This window comes from Macaca thibetana, chromosome 13, assembly GCF_024542745.1.
Source record: "Macaca thibetana thibetana isolate TM-01 chromosome 13, ASM2454274v1, whole genome shotgun sequence".
Classification (NCBI taxonomy): Eukaryota; Metazoa; Chordata; class Mammalia; order Primates; family Cercopithecidae; genus Macaca; species Macaca thibetana.
The window spans coordinates 38379435-38402708 of record NC_065590.1 but is presented as its reverse complement, the minus strand read 5'-3'; the positions used below and the strand labels follow the sequence as shown (position 1 = coordinate 38402708).

At 45.3% G+C, this 23274-nt stretch overlaps 2 protein-coding genes across 4 annotated transcripts in view; one reads left to right on the top strand and one right to left on the bottom strand.

Moving 5' to 3' along the window:
• The window catches only part of CNRIP1 (cannabinoid receptor interacting protein 1), a 1091934-nt gene that overhangs the window by 306536 nt on the left and 762124 nt on the right, over positions 1 to 23274 (bottom strand). The window lies entirely within an intron of this gene.
• PROKR1 (prokineticin receptor 1) lies at positions 13045 to 22872 on the top strand. The gene is made up of 2 exons (XM_050754469.1): positions 13045 to 13662; positions 22077 to 22872. The coding sequence occupies exons 1-2, from the start codon at positions 13178 to 13180 to the stop codon at positions 22771 to 22773; spliced, it is 1182 nt and encodes a 393-aa protein (XP_050610426.1). The 5' UTR covers positions 13045 to 13177; the 3' UTR covers positions 22774 to 22872.

The following is a 23274-nucleotide window of genomic DNA, read 5'->3' as shown; positions in this document are numbered from 1 at the left end:
CTATTTGGGCATTTTGCCCATTGCCTTTGAGATATGAGTGTTTTCCTTATTAGAATATAACAGTACTTCATATATTAAGGATGTTGACCTTTTGTTGGCTATATCCATCATAAATTTTTTTTTGGTTTGACATTTATCTTTTAGTTTTGTTTATGATTTTGCTGACTTCCAAATGTTTGCATTTTAATGCAGAAATATCTATCAATCTTCTCCTTTGGGATATAATCTATTGCTTTTTTTTCTTTTTTTTGCATAGTAAAGCCTTCACCACTCTGAAATCAGATAAATGTTTATCAACATTTTCTTTCAGTTTTTGACTTTTTTTTCAGTTGCGTATTTCCTTTCCTCCACAGTAAGACCCTTGGATTCCAAGTATAGATAATAATAGGAAATATCATAATTATTTATTTGCTTTATTCAAAAATACATATACAATACTCCTGAAATACAAATGTTAATACTGTCAATCCCCATATGATTACTGAAAACAGTCTGAAATATTTTTGAATATGCCCTCTTCATTGTCTCTCAGTTTTTAAATAGTTATTATCTGCATTGACATAGCATAACGCTGTTACATACTCTACTTTCTCTCTCTCTCTTTTTCAATTTTTATTTTAGATTCAAGGGGTACATGGGCAGGTTTGTTACCTAGGTATTTAATGTGATGCTGAGGTTTGGAGTATGAACGATCTCATCACCCAGGTACTGAGCATAGTATCCAACAGTTAGTTTTTCAGTCATTGTCCTCCTCTCTCCCTTCCCCTCTGTAGTCCCCAGCGTCTGTTGTTGCCATCTTTATAGCCATCAGTACCCAATGTTTAGCTCCCCAGTTTTTGACTTTTGGGATTTAACCCTTTAAACTTTCCATATTGCGTTTTGGACTACAGCATGAGAGAAAATCTAAAGAAATAATTTTCCCTACGAGTTGGGTCCTCTATTTATCGTTATTAGTTACTTCATCCTTTTTTCATTTATGAGAGTTAAAGCATTACACAAATAATATAGGTTCGTTTTAAAAATCAGAACATGCAGATAATTGAAAGGAAGAGAAAAACACTTGCATTTTCTTTCCACTCTGAGTTGAATGTCAGCAGCTTGCTTTGTCCCTCCAGACGTTTTCTTCTATGGATACATTTCCCCTCCAAATGGAATCATATTGCAATATGGTTTTGCAGCCTAATGTTTTTCCATCCCGTAATATATCATGACTATCTTTCCATGCCAATCAATATACCTTTGCAGCACCATGTCCCAATGAACATTTCCTTGAGATATACTGTACATTCAGAAAAGTACACATTTCATAAGTATACAGCAGGATGAATTTTTATCAGCTGAACACAACCTTATCATGAGCTACCAGATCAAAAAACAGAATATTGTTAGCACCTGAAAAGCTCCCTGACTGGCTCTTTCTAGTCACCTTTCTCTCCCAAGGGTAACCACTGTCTTCCTATACTGACATTTAATAGCATAGATCCCATTTTTTAAAAACCAATTTTGTAGAGATGGGCCCCTCACTATGTTGCCCAGGCTGGTCTTGAACTGCTCAAGCGATCCTCCCACTTTGGCCTCCCAAGGTTCTGGAATTACAGGCGTGAGTCACCCGCCGCCCAGCCTCACAGCCCCGTTTTTGATAGCTATGTGGTGTTTGATAGCTATTTTTGATAGCTATATGGTTCCATCACACATATATGTATCATAACATACTTGGTATAAGTTAAATTGTGTTCCCCAAAAAAGTATGTTGAAATCCTAACCCCCAGTACCTGTGAATGTAACCTTATTTAGAAATGTGGTATTCGAAGATGTAATTGGGTTAAGTTGAGGTCATTAGGGTGGGTGGTAATTCAATATGACCGGTGTCCTTGGAAGAGAAAGAGGCCATCTGAAGACAGAGACACAGGAAGAACACCACATCATGGCGGAGGCAGGGACTGGAGAGATGCAGCTGTACCTGGAGGAAGGCCACAGGTCGACGGCACCCCCAGGAGCTAGGAAGACACAAAGAAGTGTTCTATCCAGTAGATCTTTGTGCTACTTTCCCTAAGATTGCACCAAGTCAGTAGCAAAGATCCATCTCATGCCTTCAGAAGCTGTAACCTCAAGGTACCAGGGCACTGTGGCATTTCACGTGGCCCTCACTGCATTAAAATCAGGCCATATTTCTCAAGGAGAGGCCTTTCCTTTCCCCTCTGCACCAGAAGCCCCAAGCAGCACTACCTGTGTTCTCCTGTCTCCCAGAGTCCCACTGCCCATGGCCCTGTCACTATGGGACTTAGTCAGGAAGACCAGAATCTGAGCAGATACCATGTGTGGGCTCTGTCTCTGACCTTTACTTGTCTCCTCAACTGTCTGCATGTAAAATACTCCAGAATGGCGATTCCACTGAGCTATCAGACTTCATGCCAAGGCATATCCAGACCTTGATAGCAGGTACATCTTACATTTACACTCATTATTTCTTATATTTTGATATTAATACAGCAAATTTTCTCCTACTGCTCTTCTTTTACAAAAAATTCTTGTAAGCTATTACCTGTTTATTCTTGTGGATAAACATATGAATAGTTTGCCAACTTCCAAAGTAATCCCATGGAAAATGTGTTCGGGGCAGAATTAGGTGAGTGAAACTAATGAAAGAGTTAACACTGTTCGGGTGTTTGGACCCCCATCAGGAAGGAGAGGCGTGTGCCTGTACCTATCTGAGTCTTCCTCCTGGGGGTGTGGGGAGGTGGAGAGGACCGGTGGGGAGGAGCCCACCTGATCAGCTGAGTGGGCTTTGGGAGACCAGTCAAGCTTACTGGCTCACACGCTGCAGAGGTAATTGGAAAAGGAAGCAGGATGAGTTCTAAGCCAGCTCTGGCATCTTCCAGGAATCCTTTATTTCTTTCATAGCATTAGATGAGTGTATGCTGGAGAACAAATCTGATGAAAGCAGAAAATAAGCTGATTTAGTAAATTTGTCAGACAGGAGAAATTGTGACTGGACTCTGGAGCCAAGGATCAGGGAAAGGAGGGCAAACTGAGGACAGGGAGATATGCGTTGTGAGCATGGTGGGCCAGAGGAGTGCAGGGCGGGGGATGGCAGGGGCTGGATTCTTATATGAGCTCTGAGACTGGGATTCCTACACGAGCCCTGAAATCTGCCAGTACATTGGGCCAGTAGTTTCCCCATTTGAAAATCTGTTGGCTCCTTTCTCAACATGCATGTTCACTGAATGACCTCTAAGGCCCTCCTTGAATTGAGTTTCTCTGAGGCATTAGAGTTGACACATGCAATAGGAGTTGCATGGCTGAAGAACAGCCCTAAGATGTTAAAAATGTTCACGTCTGAACCCAAGGGGCATAATTATAGAATAAAATGATGAAAAAGCGAGAACTCAAAAGGCCTTTGGGATGATTCTTGCCAGTGGAATAGGAAAGAAAAACATCCGAAGTAGCCCATGGACATCATTTAGAGTGGATGAGCCTCTGCAAAGGAAGTACTTCCCAAACCAGTTATTTGGATCATGTGTGGCCAGCACTCCCTGGGATAGCAAATTCTCTCAGATATTATAGATCTCTCTGTGGGCAGGGTGAAGCAAGGCCCTTCTGGCTCTTGTGCCCACGGAATCTAATCACAGACAAAATTTCCAGGCTTTTGGCATCCTTAGGGCAACAAGTTAAACAATTTTATCAGTGGAGTTCCAGATTGTGTGTGTGTGAGAGAGAGAGAGACAGAGAGAGAGAGAGAGAGAGAGGGAGAGAAAGAGAGAGAGAGAGAGAGAGAGAGGGAGAGAAAGAGAGAGAGAGCGAGAGCGAGACAGAAAGACAGTCTTGCTCTGTCACCCAGGCAGGAGTGCAGTGGTGCCATCACAGTTGTTCACTGAAGCCTTGACCTGCCAAGCTCAAGTGATTCTCCTACCTCAGAGCAGCTGGGACTAAAGGCATGCACCACCATGACTTAATAAGTTTTGCATTTTTTGTAGAGACAGATCCTACTATGTTGCCTAGTCTGGTCCCAAACTCCTGGGTTCGAGCGATTCTCTTGCTTTGGTCTCCCGAAGGGTTAGATTAGAGGCATGAGCCACTGTGCCAGGCTCAGATTTTGTTTTCCTTTCTTAAAAAAAAAAATTGAGTTCCAGATTTTGCTTTAAGCCAAGTTAGCCCTGGTCACAGAGACAGACCATTGAAATTCTAATAGGATTAACTCCTCAGAGGACCCCAGATAGATGCTTGTTTCTCAGATAGAGGAGAAGGAAGGGAGGGATGGAAAATAACATGCGGTCACCCAAACCCTTCTAATGAGTCCCCAGCAGGGCTTGCAGTGCAAAGAGCCTGCCAGACTGCATCTACTCCCATTATTCCACTTCCCCTAAGGAGGGGCTAGGCCAATAAATCACCCCAGTTATGCCCTCCTGACTCTGTCCTGAGAAGGTATCCACCACCTCCCTACTCTGAAGGTCAAACATATCTTCATTGTGGCTAAACTCATTATTAGCCTCAAATACCATTTCTTGCCAGATCTTTGAAGTTGAAAAGGAAAATTCTAAGTTCTGTGTGGTAGTCAGCCTCCAAGATGACCTCCGTGTTAGCCTCCAGTGGTTCCACCTCTTGGCATCCGCACACCTGTATGGCTCCTCTTCCACATTGTACCAGCGTTTGTTTTGTGATGAACAGCATATAGCACATGTAGGAGAGTTTCACTGCCACGTTGTGAAGTCACCCAGGAAATCTAGAGCTATGCCCACATGGTGAGGAACTAAAGTCTCCAGCAATAGCCAGTGAAAAAACTGAGGCCTGACAACAACCACATAAGTGAGGTTTGAGGTGCATCCTCCCTCACTTGAACACTCAGATGAGACTGCAGCCCTGGCTGACAGCTTGGTTCCAATATCATGACAGACCTAGAGGTTGGGATCACCCAACTCAGCCACTCCCAGATTCTTAACCCTCAGAATCTATGAGACAATGTATTTGTTTTAAGTTGCTGTGTTTTGGGGTGATTTGTTATACAGTATTAGATAACGAATGCATTCCATGATACCTCATCAATTCTAGAGGCTATCAATTTTATCACAATCATTCTTATCAAACCAGCATTGTTTTTTATTTTTGAGTAGAGACAAATGCAGTCAGGAAGACATATGCTACATGGAATGACAAATGAACATTTGTGTATCTTGTGCCAAGCTCTGTTGTAAGTTCTTAGATTCCCAAACTCACTTGTTAATAAGAATCACCTGGAGCTGGGTGCAGTGGCCATACCTGTAATCCCAGCACTTTGGGAGGCCAAGGTGGAGGGTTGCTTAAAGCCAGGAGTTTGAGACCAGCCTGAGCAACATAATGAGGCCACATCTCTACAAAAAAATCTGAAAAACTTAGCTGGGCATAATGGCACGCACCTGCAGTCATAGCTACCCTGAAAGGCTGTGGTGGGAGGATGGCTTGAGCCCAGGAGGTTGAGGCTGCAGTGAGCTATGATTGTGCCACTGCATTCCAACCTGGGTGACAGACAGAGTGAGACCCTGACTCTAAAGAAAAAAAATCACTTGGGGTGCTGATTAAACATTTAGATGTCTAGGCCCCTTCCCTTGGTTTGAAGTGGAACTTAGGAATCAGTAGGTTCAACTACCACTTCAGATAATTTGTATAATCAGGCAAATCTGAAAAACATTGCAGAATAGGATGCAAAAATGAATGAGACATAGTTCCTTCTCAGAAGGAGTGCAAGATGGAAAGCAAATTTTTGTGCACAAAAGTGCATTTAAAGAGAACCACCAAGAAGTAAGGAAGACGTGAAAACCATTGGAGGAATTAAGGAGTGCTTCCTGGAAGAAATGACATGTGAGCAAAGTCTCAAGATTAGTTACAACCCCATACAGGGCCAGATATAGAAAGAATCACCAAGGAATAGTAATAGCTGGCATTTCTCAGGTGCCTGCTAAGTGCCAGGCATTGTGCTAAGCATATAACCCATCTTATTTTATTTAATCCTCACCACAACCTTATGAAGTAGAAGCTATTGTCATTCTTTTTTATTTTATTTTATTTTATTTTGAGACGGAGTCTTGCTCTGTCGCCCAGGCTGGAGTGCAAGTGGCCGGATCTCAGCTCACTGCAAGCTCCGCCTCCCAGGTTTACGCCATTCTCCTGCCTCAGCCTCCCGAGTAGCTGGGACTACAGGCGCCTGCCACCTCCCCCAGCTATTTTTTTGTATTTTTTTTAGTAGAGACGGGGTTTCACCGTGTTAGCCAGGATGGTCTCGATCTCCTGACCTTGTGATCCACCCGTCTTGGCCTCCCAAAATGCTGGGATTACAGGCTTGGGCCACCACGCCCGGCCGCTATTGTCATTCTTAATTCCAAATGAGGAAGGCTAGGTTTTAGTTACCACACTGTCCAAGGTGACACCGTTCACATGTGCAGAACTAGGCAGAAAGGAGGCAGTGGACTCCTTATCTTATGCTCTTTACCACTGTCCTCTTCCACTTTCCAGGTGACATGAGCCTCAGAGACATGAAACTGCTGCGACATTTTTGCAAATGACAGGAGAAAGTGTCCAGGGAGGTATATGGGCCAGGGGAAGATACTGCATGAAGTATTGGAACTTGGCAGTGATTTCCTAGTGCAAGTTCAACTCATTCATTTTGTAAATGAGGAAAGAGAACACCAGAAAAGGTACATGACTTGCCTAAAGTCATATACATTTTGTACATTTAGTATATTTTGATAGTGGCAAAATGTACTAAAGATCCAAATCCCAGGTAGCACTCTCTTTCCACTACAGAAAATTGGAGACCAACGTTGTATAGGCCTTTGTGGTTGCCTTGGTAAGGAGGTCTGAGCTATACTATAGGAGATAGATACAGTCATGGGCTGCATAATGATGTTTTGATCAAAGATGAACCACATATATGATGGTGGTGCCATAAGATTATAATACCATATTTTTACTGTACTTTTTCTATGTTTAGATATGTTTACCATTGAATTACCATTGCCTACAGTATTCAGTATAGTAGCATACTGTTCCAATTTGTAGCCTAGGAGCACTAGGCTATACCATACAGACTAGGTGTGTAGTAGGCTATACCATTTAGGTTTGTGTTAAGTACACTCTATGATATTCACACAATGAAATTGCCTAATGATGCATTTCTCAGAATGTATCCTCATTGTTAAGTGATGCATGGCTGCATATGTAAAATACACATAACATAAAATTCACCATGTTAACTGTTTAAGTTACAATTCAGTGACATGAATGCATTGACAATGTTGTACAACCATCACCACTATACATTGCCAGAACCTTTTCATCATCCCAAACGGAAACTCTGAACCCATCAGATAATAATCTACTATTTCCCCTCCCCCTTCAGCCCCTGGTAACAACCGTTCTACCTTCTGACTTTATGAATTTGCCTATTTTAAGTATCTTACATATGTGGAATCATTCAATGTTTGTTTTTTGTGATAGGCTTATTAACTTAGCATTATGTTTTCAAGATTCACCCATGTTGTAGCATGTGTCAGTACATCATTCCTTTTTTCCCCATTTTCTCATTGTGGTAAAGTGAAAAAAACTATTTACCATCTTAACGGTTTTTACATATACAGTTCAGTGGTATTAAGTACCTTCATATTGTTGTACAACCATTACCACTCTCCATTTTCATAATTCTTTTCATTTTGCAAAGCTGAAACTTTGTACCAATTAAACAACAGCTCCCCATTCCTCCTTCCCCAAGACCTAAGCAACCATCATCCTGCTTTCTGTCTCTATGAATTTGACTACTCTAGCTACCTCATGTAAGTGGAATCATACAGTATTTGTCTTGTGTGACTGGCTTATTTCACTTAGTACAATGTCTTCAAGGTTTATCCATGTTGTAGCATATGTCAGGATTTCATTCCCTTTGAAGGCTGAATAATATTCCATTCTGTGTATATACACACACACACATACACATGAAGGGGCTTCAAAAATCCATGGAAAATGCATATTATGAAAAAAGTAAGCATGGATTTCAAAAATTTTTTGCACCCAAATAAACTTGTACACATTTATTACAACATGTCTAAACAGGATCTAGTTTGAGTCACTAAGAAGGATAAGATACCAGTTTGAAAAGAGCCCCTATCAGAGGAACACGAATTCTGAAAAACTGAAGCAAGGGCAAACATGAAATTTACAGTGAAGCTTGGTGGAAGAATGGAGAAATCACTGATACTTTACGAAAAGCTTTTTGTGGGCAATGACCCAAAGATATCAGCAGTTTACAAATGGATACTCATTTCAGGAAGGGACGAGAGGATGTTGAAGATGACGTCTGTAGCAGCAGACCATCCACATGATTTATGAGAAAAAAATTAATCTTATTCATGCCCTAATTGAAGAGGACTGATGATTAACAGCACAAACAATAACCAACACCACAGACACTTCAATTGGTTGAACTCACTCATTTCTGACTGGCAAATTAAAGTTAAGCACACTTTCCACTTGATGGGTACCAAAATTGTGCCCAGATCAGCTGTAGATAAGCGTAGAGCTTTCAATGGAAATATGAAACAAGTGGGTAAGATCATGAAAGATTTCTTTGAAGAACTGTAATGACAGAAGAAACAGGGCTTTACTAGTGTGATCCAGAAGACAAAGCACAATCAAAGCAATGGCTACCAAGAGGTGGGAGTGGTCCAGACAAAGCAAAAGCAAACTAATCAAGAGCAAAGGTCATGGCAATAGTTTTTTGGGGGATGCTCACAGTATTTTGCATGTGGTTTTCTGTAGAAGGCCAAAGAATGAAATATCTGCTTATTATGAGGGTATTTTGAGAAATTAGCCGAAGCTTTAGCAGAAACAATGCCTGCAAAAGCTTCACCAAAGAGTCCTTCACCATGACAATACTCCTGTTCGTTCCTCTAATCAAACAAGGGCAATTTTGCAAGAGTTTCAATGAGAAATCACTAGCCATCCATCTTACAGTCCTGATTTGGCTCTTTCTGACTTCATTTCCTAATCTTCAAAAGTCTTTAAGGAGCAGCCATTTTTCTTATGTTAATAATGTAAAAAAAAAAAAAAAGGCTTCATTGATATGGTTAAGTTCCCAGGACCCATGCCAGGCCTGGTGGCTCATGCTTGTAATCCCAGCACTTTGGGAGGCTGAGGTGAGAGGACTGCTTGAGGCCATGAGTTTGAGACCACCCTGGGCAACCTAGCCCAACTCTGTTTCAACAAAAAATTAAAAATAAAGAAATAAAACAGAAAAATTCCCAGGATCCTCAGTCCTTTAGGGATGGACTAAATGGCTGGCAGCATCACAAAAGCATCCTGAATGTGGTGGAGCTTATGTTGAGAGCTAAAGTTTATATATTTTTTATTTTTATCTTTTAATTCCATTTTCCCACAAATTTTTGGAAGTTCCCATGTAAGTGTGCATGTATATGTGGAGCATTTTGCTTATCCCTTTATCATTGATGGACATTTGGATTGTTTCCATGTCTTCCCTATTGTGAATAATGCTGCTATGAACATGGATGTACAAACATGCCTTTGAGACCCTGTGTATTAGTTCATTTTCATGCTGCTGATAAAGACATACTGGAAACTGGGAACAAAAAGAGGTTTAATTGGACTTACAGTTCCACGTGGCTGGGGAGGCCTCAGTACCATGGTGGGAGGCAAAAGGCACTTCTTACATGGTGGCATCAAGAGAAAAATGAGGGAGAAGCAAAAGCGGAAACCCCTGATAAACCCATCGGATCTCATGAGACTTGTTCACCATCACGAGAATAGCATGCGAAAAACAAGCTCCCATGATTCAATTACCTTCCCCTGGGTCCCTCCCACAACACATGGGAATTCTGGGAGATACAATTCAAGCTGAGATTTGGGTGGGGACACAGCCAAACCATATCACCTTGCTTTTATTTTTTTGGGTTAGACAGCCAGAAGTGGAAACACTAGATCATATGGTAATTGTATTTTTTAATTTTTTGAGGAAACACTATACTGTTTTCTACAGTGGCTGCACCACTTTACTTTCCTACCAACAGTGCACAGGGTTCCAGTTTCTCCACATTCTCACCAACAGTTTTCATTTCTTTTTATAGCTGAATAATATTCTATTGCGTGCATATACTATATGTATTTTGTTCATCAACTTAGCTGATGGACATTTGGGTTGTTTCTGTCTTTTGGTTACTGTGAATAGTGCTGCCATGAACATTGGTGTATGTGTGTCCCTGCTTTCAATAGTTTGGGGTTACATACCTTGGAGTGGGATTGCGGGACTGTATGCCTCATTTTTTGAGGAATCTATGGGCTTGTAAAGGTAAACTGTGCTCTGTAAGTCAGCGCTGTCCGTCCCAGTCTTCTGAGCAGACATCCCTGGGCGGGGGTCCTTCCTCTCTCCAGTGTGCTACCCCGCCCCCTTGTTTGCTCTCTAGGAAGCACTTCTCTGAGCCTCTTTTACGGAGAGGTAGGGCAGCTGGCAACGAAGATTGCCTTGGTGTCCAGTCAGGCTGGCCCAGGGGACCAGGTGGGGGTCGGCCCCTGCGTGTCCCCTGAGGAGGTGTGTGGACAGCGGGGGAGGCTCCTCGGTCCTTTGCAAGCTCGCGGCTGAGTGGGGCCGTATCCACCCACTCAGACGGCGCTGGGCTGCCAAGGTGAGCCGCCGAGGAGCCCGGTGCCCCGAGGCGGGCACAGCCGCCCCGCATGGGTGCCCCCGGCTCGGGGTTGACGCAGAACCCTGCCCGGAGCCCCAGCGGCCCCGTTCCCGCCCCGGGCGGCCGTTTCGAAGCCTGAGCCCGGCAACGCGCCGCCCGCCTGGCCCGGCTCCCTCCCGCGCGTCCTCGTCGCGAGCGGCAGCCTGGGCGCTCCGGACACTCCCGTCCAGGGCCATCCCGGCCTCCGCAGCCCCGCTGGCCCGGGCGACCCCCGACACGCCTCGCCTGGAGCCGGCACCTTGGCGCCCCACGGCCACCGGAGGCGGGGACAGGGAGTCCGGGGCGGGCCGGGCCGGGGGATCTGCAGCGGCGGCGCGAGCGTAACTCCGCAGCCAGAGCCGGGAGAGCCCGGAGCAGAGGAGGAAGGGAGCGGGGACCTGCCCTCCGCCTGCCGGCTTCTGGGAGAAGCGTCTCCTGTTACGGCCCCGGAATAAGAAACCTGGACCTTGCCCGCTGGGCTCCGCGATGCCGCAGGTACAGAGCCCGCCCTCCCGGGGAGGATGCTCCAGGGACCCCGCGCTCCACCGCCTGCGGCCGTGGGGCGCGGGGGCTTCTGAGTAAAGAGGGGGCTTTGCAAGGGATTCATTCCTGTGCGTTTCTTCAGGAGAGCCAGGCTTCCCCTCCTCTGTCCTTAGGGGAAGCCGCCCAGGCTCCAGGGGGAAAGTTGGGAGCAGGCGGGGGACTTGTCAGCAGGTGTTTGTGAGAGAGGCTCCCAGAGATCGAGAGGTCACCAGGTGGGGGTAGGACTGGGGTTCCTCTCTGAACGGTGAGAATAAAGGAGAAAAGACGGCTGGACATTCATCCTTAATCTCGTGACGCCCTCCTCTCCACCCCCGAAGTTTCTATATTCTTTGCTTTTAAACACTACTTTAAGCCTTCAGGTAGCATGCTTGTAGGGGTACCCCTCCAGGAGTGGCATGCCCCTGTGAGCCACGGGGCCTGCAAGGAGTGGGGCCTGTCCCGCCTGGGCTCCAAGCCTGCCCACCTCCTTCTTTTCGGCTGAGTTCTGCTTCTCCTCCTTGACAGGGGCAGAGGGCAAGGGCTGAGCCAAACAGAATTGAGAGCTCAGAGGAAGGAAAAAATTAGGGGAAGGAGTTGGGAAAGAGAGGCAAGGAGAGGCAGCAGTGGGGCTGAGTCTCGCTGGGGCACAGAGGGACTTTAACCCTGGCCCCAAGAAGACAGGCTCCAGATGTTTTGGCTTGGAGGAATATGGAGAGCAGGCTTTCCTGGGGGTGGGGAGGTCGGGTCCTGGGCATCTTCCTCATCTCCCTTTCCCAGGAAACTCAGGCTTGCATTCTTCCCTCTGTTCTCCTGACATTTGTTTTAGGGTGCTCTCCAGACCTCAGCTCTCCTTCTATGTCCCACTCGCTGGTCTGATGTCTTCAGGGTTTGGGAGGGACTGCAGGGAGAGGGCAGGGGATAGGGAGACTCTGGCTGCCTCCCTGTGCTCACCAGGGCAGCTGACACTCCCCGAGACCCCTCACCCCTGCCCCATTATGTGGTGTGGTGGAGTCCCTGTACCAGGATTTCGCTCCTCTTCCTTGCAGCTGACGGAGGAGGCCTGAGAGCTCAGTAGTAACTCCTTGCAGTTCTAGGGTGTAAGGCTCTCCTCCAGGGAGCTCCAGGCTGTGCAGACATTATTGATCTCCTGCCTGGCAGATGTTGAACCTCTGAGTGTTTAAGCTATTTACCTCTGGACACTCAACCAGCCAAGGAAAAATTTTGCTCTAGAGTCCCCATTCTCATCACTTGGTTAGTCACAGGTTGTGACTTTACCCTACAGCTTCTGCCTGGGGACAGACCTTCATAAATGCTGTTTCCAGTTTCTAGGGTCACAGCAGGTTCTGATGTGGGAACACGAAGTCCAGCAAAGAGAGAGGAAGGTGGCTGTTCTATGGCTCGTGATTTTAGAGCCATGTTTTGCCAGAAGAGCAAGGAGAGCAGACAGGCTTGTCTGAAAGCCCTCCCTCTTAAAGAGCATTTAAAGTAATTTCTTACTCTTCAGCCTCCCCACACTCCCAACTTTTGTCCTTGAGAAAAGGTGCAACATTTCTGAGTCTTCAGTGGAATAGAAATCAACTGAGCCAGTGCTTGATTGTCTCTATAGCAATCCACCCTTCCCTATGTTCAATGCATGTGGTTTTCCTTCATTTTCTCCCATTGGTTCCTTTATTTCTACTCCATCACCCTATATTCACTCTGGGCAGGTAGCTAATAGATCTGCTTAGGTTACAGAGTGGTTTTAAATTTGGCCAGCTTTACTCCAACATGTAGCCAACTGTTTGTATGTCTTTCAAAGGTTTAGAATGGAGCTCAGACACCATACCCCAAAGATGCTGGCAGAGACATTCTGACTCATTAATGGAGAGCTGGCTGATAGCAGAGAGGGGTGATATCAGCCTTGTAGACATTGCTCCGGGGAATACTGAGCAGTGTTGCTCACAGCACCACCTGGCCAGATGGAGACCACCATGGGGTTCATGGATGACAATGCCACCAACACCTCCACCAGCTTCCTTTCTGCGCTCAACCCTCATGGAGCCCATGCCGCTTCCTTCCCATTCAACTTCAGCTATGGTGACTATGATATGCCTTTGGATGAAGATGAGGATGTGACCAATTCCCGGACGTTCTTTGCTGCCAAGATTGTCATTGGGATGGCCCTGGTGGGCATCATGCTGGTCTGTGGCATTGGCAACTTCGTCTTTATCGCTGCTCTGGTCCGCTACAAGAAACTGCGCAATCTCACCAACCTGCTCATCGCCAACCTGGCCATCTCGGATTTCCTGGTGGCCATTGTCTGCTGCCCCTTTGAGATGGACTACTATGTGGTGCGCCAGCTCTCCTGGGAGCACGGCCACATCCTGTGCACCTCTGTCAACTACCTGCGCACTGTCTCTCTCTATGTCTCCACCAATGCCCTGCTGGCCATTGCCATTGACAGGTGAGTGCAGCAGCAGTGGGGGCAACAAAGGCGGTCAGGGAGGAAGGAGCATTGGAATTGCCCCCTCCTGTACTGCAGTTGCAGATTGATGAGAGGTGTCTCTATTCACCCTAGATGTAGATGCATGGGGGACTCAAAAGCTTGCCCATTGACTGACAGTGAGAAGAGTTCTCCTTTTCCAGCTTTGTTCAGACAGAAGGCAGCAGAGCCCTCTAGAGTTGGGTGATGGGAAGCTTTTGGTCTCCCCTGCTATGGATGTTTTCCTAGATGTTATACCTTTCAAGGTCTAGAGTAGACAGGTAAGAGGAGATACTGAGGAACACTTTAAGCTCCAGGCAGTTACCTCTTGAGTCAACTTGGAAATCTTGAAGGAGGTTTCTATCTCATCAAGACTTCCTCTACTAACATATGACCTTCTAGCATCATCTGTTTTTAAATAAGATTCAAGAATTTGTGGCTGGCTGTGGTAAATAGTTCAAGCCTATAATCCCAGCACTTTGGGAGGCCGAGGCAGGAGAAACATTTGAGGCCAGGAGTTCGAGACCAGCGTGGGTAACATATCCAGACCTCATCTTTTGAAAAAATAAAAAAATTAGCTGGGTGTGGTGGTGAGTGCCTATAGTCCTAGCTAGTTGGGAGGCTGAGGCAGGAGGATGACTTGAGCCCAGGAGTTCCAGGCTGCAGTGAGCTATGTTCATGCCACTGCACTCCAGCCTGGGTGACAGAGGGAGACCTTGTCTCTAAAAAATAAATAAATAAATAAATAAAAAAGATTGAAGGATTTGTTTTGAAAAGAAAAAGAGAACATATGCTTATTTACTTTTTGTTGTTGCATTAATCACTTTGTACCTTTTAGTCCATTTGCACAGATAGTGCAGAAGAACTGTTTCTGGTGATCACAAATAAAATCAGGAAGAGCAGCCCCTGCATGCCTTCCTTCAACTTAGTCTGTTCCTTTAGTGTAAACTTGTGCTAATGGGCCAGGCTGGTCTTTGTTCCTTGGGGGACAATCTTTGCTAGCTCCTCTGCCCACAGTTGGACTGTCATTACAAAGCACCTGGTTACAGTCTAGAGACAATTACCCCGAGGATCAAATCAGGACTCTGTGTACTTGGATCTGAACAGCCTGTCTCTGTCCCTTAACCCAGAGAGCCTGAGGCATACATGCTCTCCCTGTTCTCTGGCCTCGGGGATCTGAGGGGATTTGACCTGGCCCTCACAGTCAGGACGCTGTTCCAGAGAGGAGCACAGCTAAGAAGGCTTGTTTTCTGAGACCACAGGCAGGGCGAGCAGGGGTGAGATGACCGAAAAGGATAACCTGAGAAAAGGGGGTTGCCAAGGAGCCTCTGTCTGTAAAACCGCCGAGGGGTGGAACCTCTGCCTCCCTTCTCCAGGGAAGGACATCGGGGAGTTAGCAGCGTACATAGCCCTTGGTCTGTCCCCGTAGATCCTTGCAGAACGCTACTTCTCCTTGGCCACATTCCCTCCACTGAATCACAGAGTCCCGCGGCTTTTCATTTACCTGGGCAAGGACCCCAGGTGAACCCACAGAAGGAGCAGGAGGAGAGCAGTCAAGTAGAGTATCTGCCTCCTAGGTTCCCTTCAGAGCTGCCAAGGAAGAGCTCCAGGGACTTTGTCTCTGAACTTTTCTGAAAATAGAAGCCGCCACCTTCTCTCTTAGCCCATGAACAGGACAAAGCATACAGAGTCATTTCCTGAAGTTTCATACTAGCAAGAAACTACATGTGCTCAGCTACTAAAAGTGGGGTAGAGTGCCTCCTGTGGAGTGGGACCCTACTCCCTGGATGAGATCCATTTTACCACTTGTACGGAGTAACAATGGTAGGAGGAAGTAGCTTCAAGGGGAAAGGAAGCCAGGATACACTAAGGGGCATTGGGTTATTTGGAACATGTAAGACTGATATCGATGTCAACCAGTCAGTCTCCATCTACTGAAATTCTTCAAGCTCATAACCTCCTTTCATACCAAACCGAGCTTGTCTGAAATACTGCAAGCTTTTCTCTTGCAGTGTGTTTACACAACGGAAATTAGATACAATAAGAAAGATGAATTAGAAAACATGCTTTGCACCGTGGCGGCTGCTATGGTTGATTGGGGTTATGACTGGAAGCTTGTACCCAGACCTCGAGGAAAGCACCGTGGGCCTTCACGGGGCTGCCCAGTGGTCTTGGCGGATGAACGGCTGCTCCAATGCCCATTTTTTTATTGATGTTTGTGATCTTTTCTTCAATTATTCTTATTTGTATGTGTTGTTACCATCTAATTGTGGTCTAGGAATCATTAATTTTTCTCTGGTCTCATGTGTTGTTCAGGATTTGATCAGTTGGGAGCAACTAATTTTTATCTCGGTTTATAACAAATACACTTAGTTGTAAAAATGCCTTTATTTTTGTTTAATGAAACTTCTGTAGCCATGTTAGCAGTTATTCTGCCTGGGTTTAAATTCCGGCTGTATTGTGTGTTGGGTCTTCTGTTAGTTATTTGGCCTCTCTCTGCCTCCATTTTATCGCCTATAAAATGAGGATAAAAAGAAAGCCTATTGTATTGGGTTGCTTTGAGGATTAAATGAAATGATATATTTAATTGCTTAGAACAATATTTAAAACAGTAAGCAATAAATAAACAGTGGATGTGGTAATGCTTAATTCTTAAATTAACCCTTATAGGAACGTCTACAGCAAAAAAGCAGATAAACTAATGAACATTTCTGATACACTAACCCCTTTGTTTTCGTTAAAATTATTGTTTTTATTATGTGGTTTTTAAAAAATACAAGATTTCTACAAAATGCTAGAACACAACTATTTATCATCTACCTGCTTGTATTTATTTATATGATTGGTTCCATTGTTCTCCCAGGCATCTAGCCTAGAAGAAAGTCTCCTTTGCCCCGGCTGCTCTCCCTTCTTCACCAGCATTCATTCAACTTCCAGGTCTTGGCAATACCCATTTGTTCATTAGGGCTGGTATCCTAGTCTCCTCTTGGTCTTCCTTCCTTCAGTGTTTCTTGGATCTCCCCATCTGTCGACTCTACTCCTCTGACAATCCATCCGAAGCTTTCATTCATTCATTCATTTAAACAATGCATTTTTATAGAGTAACTATGATGTGACAGATGCTATTGCAAGCACTGGAGATACGACAGTGAACAAGACAAAAAAACTCCTTGCTTTCCTGGAGCTTATACCCAAGGGATAGAGAGAGATCCAGTCAGGCAAACAAAAGAGGAAGGTAATTTCAGAAGCAAGAAATACTCTGAACAAAAAGCAAGCACACATGTAAAATGTTGAGAGTGACTCTAGGTGGGACCTATTCTAGGTGAGTAGTCAAGAGAAGGGTCTCCGAGGAGTGGCCTTTGAACTGGCTTATGAATGATGCAGGGGGAAGCAGCCTGCCTTGGGAAGACAGGGAGCAAGCATCCCAGACAAGGGGGATTGTAAGTGCAAAGCCCCAGAGGCAGGAACAAACCAGACGGGTTCTATGAACAGAGGAACAGAGAGAAGGCCCCATGTGGGCCGAGGGAAGTAAGCAAGGCTGCAGCCAAATTAATCTTCTATCTTGTACATGTCTCCCCTCTCTTGCTTAAAAGACCTCTAATAACTCCATTGTCTACAAAGTATGGCTCAAACCCTTTCATCTGTTCTTCCAAACTTTTATTATCTAGCCCCAGACTGCTTCTCGGTCTCATGGTTAAACACATTTATGTCCTGTTTCCCCCAAAAATGTTGCAATCTTTGTAGGAACTGTCACCATGGCTTTTTATATTTAAAAAAAATTTTTTTAGAGATGGGATCTTGCTATGCTGCCCAGGCTAGTCTTGAACTAGTCTCAAGTGATTCTTGTACCCCTACCTCCCAAAGTGTTGGGATTACAGGTGTGAGCCACCGTGTCCAGCCAACTTTTTACATGTCTATTCACCCAGTGCCAGGCACTCGATGAGGGTGAAATTGCACAAAAACCCTATTAGGTGCCCAGAATTCACAGACAGCAAAAGGTTATAAAAGAAGTAAGACACAATCACAGCTCTTGAGAGGCTGACCATCTGGAGTTGCAGGTAGGATGGGACCAGGGAGAACTAGCACTTACAAAACAGTTAAAGAATAAGTAAAGGATAAATTTGAAGGAAAATTTAGAGAAGAGTAAGATCATTATGTACCAGAGTAGTCAGAGGAGGCTTCATGCAGGAGGTGGACTTCTAAGTGTCCTTCAACAAATGAAGATCAACAAAGGAGAGACAAGTTTTCCCAAGAGAGTGAATAAAACAGTGTTCGGAAAAGCCTAGAGGTGGGAATGCCTGAGGTGAGTTTGAGGTACCTTAGAGAGGGATGTCGGGCGTGGGTAAGAAACAGAAGGACAATAGAGATCGGAAAGAATAGGATCTATTTCAGAAGGTCTCAATGGCTAGGCAGAGGGAGTCAGACCTGAGGGAAGCAGGAAACTAAAAAAGATCATGAGGCCAGCTGCGATGGCTCATGCCCGTAATCCTAGCACTTTGGGAACCCTAGGCAGGTAGATCCCTTGAGCTCAGGGTTCGAGATCAGCCTGGGCAACACAGAGAGATCCTGTCTCTACAAAAAAAAACTAATGTGGATTTAATAAGATTAACAATGACTAATGTGAATTTAATAGGGTTTGTAAGTGCTAGTTCTCCCTGGTCCCATCCTACCTGCAACTCCAGATGGTCAGCCCCTCAAGAGCTGTGATTGTGTCTTACTTCTTTTATAACCTTTTACTGTCTGTGAATTTACCAGGCATGGTGGCATGTGCCTGTAGTCCCAGCTACTCAGGAGGCTGGGGTGGGAGGAACCACTGGGCCCAGGAGATAGAGGCTGCAGTGAGCTGTTGTGCCACTGCACTCCAGCCAGCTTGGGTGACAGAGCAATACCCTGTCTTAAAAAAACATGCATCATGAGAGACCTCTGCCCGAGCCACAGGTCTGGGTTTCCTTTTAATGTGTAGACACTAAGATCCCACAGCATGTGGGGGCTCCAGGGAATTTCTCTTTTACCCAGAATGCTGAGGAAACTGGCCAGTCTATATACCTGTGAAGAAGCTCTCTTCTTCTGTCTTGATGAAGCTAAGGCCTGAATAATCTTGCCCAACCTTAGGAAGCACAGAAGCCTCCTGGTGAGCTCATTAGTCAGGGCCACTGGCCTGACGATTGGGTTGTGTTATCTCTGCCCATCCCATGACTAGCCTAGTAGCTGCTGGGACCACTGTTACCATGATTTGATCCAGGACTTGGTCCTGGGAAGAGAGACAGAGCCCAAATACTTCTTTTCCAGCCCATTGTTATCACAATTATTGCCTGGACCATCTCTTTGTCTAGCAGCTTTTATTCCTTGTTCTCTGGGAACTGTTAGCTCTACGTGAATCTGGACCTAAGCCACTGTAGTGGCAGACACACAGGGCAAGCCAAGGACATACTCATAAGCAGAGAAAAGCGGCTGCCGCATGTCAGACCCCTTTTTGGAACACCAATAGTTAGAAACCAACCGTGATGGAGAGGAAAGAGGAGAAGGGCTGCTGGGATGCCAGGAAGGCAAGAGGAGGGGGCATCGTTTGCTCTTGGCTGAAAAAAGGAGGAGGTAAAAAGCATTCAGAGAGGCCACTGGATTTGCAGAAAGATGTGGGTCTGAGTCATTGTTCTGTTGTTATCTAGTTGTGTGGCTTTTTGGCAGGTTAACTTCCCCAAGCCTCAGTTTTCTCATCTATAAAGTGGACATCGTCACTGTCTTACTTATTTAATAGGGTTAGAATTATCTAGTGAAAAAGTGGATTTGAAAATGCGCTGTAAATTGTAAACTTCTTTATAAACATAAGCAAACATAGCATTACTAGTGCTAGAGGTCTGGAGTTCTGGTCCTAGCATTGACAATGCTGATGGAAATCCTTGAAACAGTTTTCCGCAATTTGCCTATTTGTAAATATATCAGGAATGCCTCCCGCACAGCTCATGGCACTAATCCTGGGGATGGAGTTGGGGTGATGTCAGAGAGACTCAGAATGAAATAACTATCTGATAGGTAGTCACAGATTACCCTGAAGATTAGTTTTGATGTATAGAGTTTATCCTATAAAATAGAAAGTAGGAGAGGACTTGCAAATCGAGTATTTGCCAATAACAGGTAAAGGAAAATTGCTGTGTATACAGAATAGCTCTGGGAAAAAATACATTTTAAAATGTTAGTAATTCCTTGTATATTAATAGCTTACTGTTGCTATGTGCAGTCTCTCATTTGAGCCTCATAGTATCTAGGTAATATTCCTATTTTATAGATGAGGGAAGTGAACCTATAGGGATAAGAAAAATGACTCAGATTCATAGAGCAACTTTCTGGCAAACCTGGGATTAGACTTGTGGTCTTCTGAGTCTTAGGTCGGTGTTCTCTCCCATATGTTTATTGAAAACACACTCTGTCTGAAGCATCATAAAGGCTTAGGTAGCTACTATCGGGAAAAGGAATGGAATTATGTGGTGAAAATTCTTATAGGGAATAAATATGAAATAGGAAATTTCTTTGTCAGAGTAATCAGCAGAATGTGGCGGGGTAGGCAGAGAGCAGTGGAGCCAATGACAGCAGAAGGTCTAAACTCTCCATTTTCATTGTGAGTCAGGGCTAGTTTGAGGCTCTGGTTACATCAGGAGCACTGCGGTCTTAATGAAGGGCTCACTCTCGTGCATTGACAATGGCATTGCCAACACCCTGCAGACATTTCCCTTTTTACTTCTGGCACTTGGGAGATTGGCTAGAGTGCCAGGGATGGCAGTCAGTGGGTGTCCAGAGTGGGCGCAACCCATCCTACTTCATCTAACCTCTGGGGGCTAGAAGAGAGCTGGAGGCTTACTCCTGCCAACTCTCTAAAGGATGCTCAATAGGCTTGAGTGCCCAGGCTGTGAGGGAGGGACAGAAAGAGCAGAAATACAATCAGGAAAAAAAAAAAAAATACGTAAGAATGAACCTCTCTTCAAATCAAAATTCCAAGAAAGATGACTTCATAAGGATTGGTTTCAAAGGAAACAGAGCTGGTTTGGCCTTCCTTCAGGCCCTGGTCACATTTGCTCTGGGCTCTACCTGGGATAAGTTCTGGACACGTGAGACCGTGTTTGTTTCTAGTGTTGACCAATCAATCCCCTCCCACTTCACTCCCCATCTCTCTCTTTCCCCAACTTCCACCCCCTGCCAGCCACAGGATATCTTCCAGGAAACCAGAGCTCTCTGCATAAGCTGTGTGCATTCTCTCTGGGAAAGAGGCTATCAGCTCTCATGCCGCACAATGACTCACATCCCCCCTAGAAAGGGCTCTCTCTGTTTCTGGACCACTGCGGTAACAGCAATGTGGGTTTTCTTTTTTTTTGAAAGGACAAAAGCAGTGTCTTTTCACTGTCTGATGCTTTGCGGTTAAAAAAAAATACATGCGTGTATATTCTCAATTGATTTTCACATCAACTCTGTGAGGTAGGGTTAAATGTTTTCTATCAAGGAAGGGTCCTGTGGTCTGTGACCTTGAGAAAGTCATTCATCTCTCACTGCCTTCCATTTTTCCACCTGAAATTGAGACACATGGCCACAAGCTTTTCCTCCTCTGCATGCAAAGCAACAGTTTTTAGAATGTGGAATGAAGAAAAACCTTTGCCCACTGTTTCCATTGGAAAGGGCAGATTCTCCCAACTCTTTGAATTATCTTGCCCTTTTAGCTCTAAACTGAGAGGTAATTAGAATGAACAGCCCAAGAACAGGAAGGAGCTGGGAACAGTGCCAGGCTAGAAACCGATGGGAGGAATTATTATATTTAATACTAATTGTTATCATTTTGAGTACATATTAGGTTTAAAACTGTGCCAGGCACAGTGCATACATTATCACATTTAATATTTAACAGCCAACAAAACTTTTGCAGATAAGGAAACTAAGGGTCAGAGTGCATCAACAAAACTTGGCTGAGGTTGCACAGCTAATTAGAGATGACCCTGGGGTTTGCTTCAAGTTGGCCTTTTGCAGAAGCCCATGTACCACTGGGAGTTTCCTCCACACATACCATTTGGTTGCTCCTTAGACTGTTGTAAAATGAAATAGCAGATTCGCTTGAGCCCAGGGGTTTGAGACTAGCCTGGGTAGCATAGGGAGACTCTGCCTCTACAAAAAATAATGAAAAAAATTAGCGCGGGTGGTGCTTTGCACCTCTAGTCCCAGCTACTTGGGAGGCTGAGGTGGGAGGATTGCTTGGGCCTAGGAGTTCGAGGCTGCAGTGAGCTATGATCATACCACTGCACTCACTGCACACCAGCCTGGGTGACAGAGCAAAACTCTGTTTCAAAAAAAAAAAAAAAAAAAAATTATCCAGCACTTCTTTCTTACAGTGGCTGCCTCCACTTGTGTTCTTGCCCTAGGTATCTGGCTATTGTCCACCCGCTGAGACCACGGATGAAGTGCCAAACAGCCACTGGCCTGATTGCCTTGGTGTGGACGGTGTCCATCCTGATCGCCATCCCTTCCGCCTACTTCACCACCGAGACGGTCCTCGTCATTGTCAGGAGCCAGGAAAAGATCTTCTGCGGCCAGATCTGGCCTGTTGACCAGCAGCTGTACTACAAGTCCTACTTCCTCTTTATCTTTGGCATTGAGTTCGTGGGCCCCGTGTTCACCATGACCCTGTGCTATGCCAGGATCTCCCGGGAGCTCTGGTTCAAGGCGGTCCCTGGATTCCAGACCGAGCAGATCCGCAAGAGGCTGCGCTGCCGCAGGAAGACGGTCCTGGTGCTTATGTGCATCCTCACCGCCTACGTGCTGTGCTGGGCGCCCTTCTACGGCTTCACCATCGTGCGCGACTTCTTCCCCACCGTGTTCGTGAAGGAGAAGCACTACCTCACTGCCTTCTACATCGTCGAGTGCATCGCCATGAGCAACAGCATGATCAACACCCTGTGCTTCGTGACAGTCAAGAACAACACCGCCAAGTACTTCAAAAAGATCATGCTGCTCCACTGGAAGGCTTCTTACAATGGCGGTAAGTCCAGTGCAGACCTGGACCTCAAGACAATCGGGATGCCTGCCACTGAAGAGGTGGACTGCATCAGATTAAAATAACCCCCTGGACTTTGCAAAGTTTAAGCACAAGGCAGGGTCCTGCGGACACTGACTAGTGTGCTTGGATGCACATCAACCTGGGACTTTTTGTTTGCGGCAGAGGGCAGAGTAAATGGACCACTCTGTGAACCATGTTTTCAAGGAGCTCAGAGTTTCTACAATGCATGTGACCAGACACTATCAATAGTGGCATTTGTTGAATGTCTAATTTGCACACCAGTAGGTACTGGTAAGACTTATATATGCTGATGACATTAGTTGGCAAAATGAAATTGGAATTAAACAGAGGAAAATGTTGTGGTGTAGATAGAAATAAGGGAGTTTCCACAAAAGAACTGGAGTAGGTATCTAGGATTGCAGTACATGTGCTCGCAGTGTGAGGGTATCTCTGGGCCATCCACCTACTCATCACACACCGATCCGGCCCATCTCTGGGAATATTCTTCAGCTGGAGTTCATGCCTAACATTTGCAAGACTGGAGCGAGAATGTGAAAGAGACT

Coding starts and splice junctions, on each gene's coding strand:
- PROKR1 (XM_050754469.1), top strand. CDS start 13,178: ATGGAGACCACCATGGGGTTCATGGATGACAATGCCACCAACACCTCC. Junction 13,663..22,076: donor CTGGCCATTGCCATTGACAG/GTGAGTGCAGCA, acceptor TTCTTGCCCTAG/GTATCTGGCTATTGTCCACC.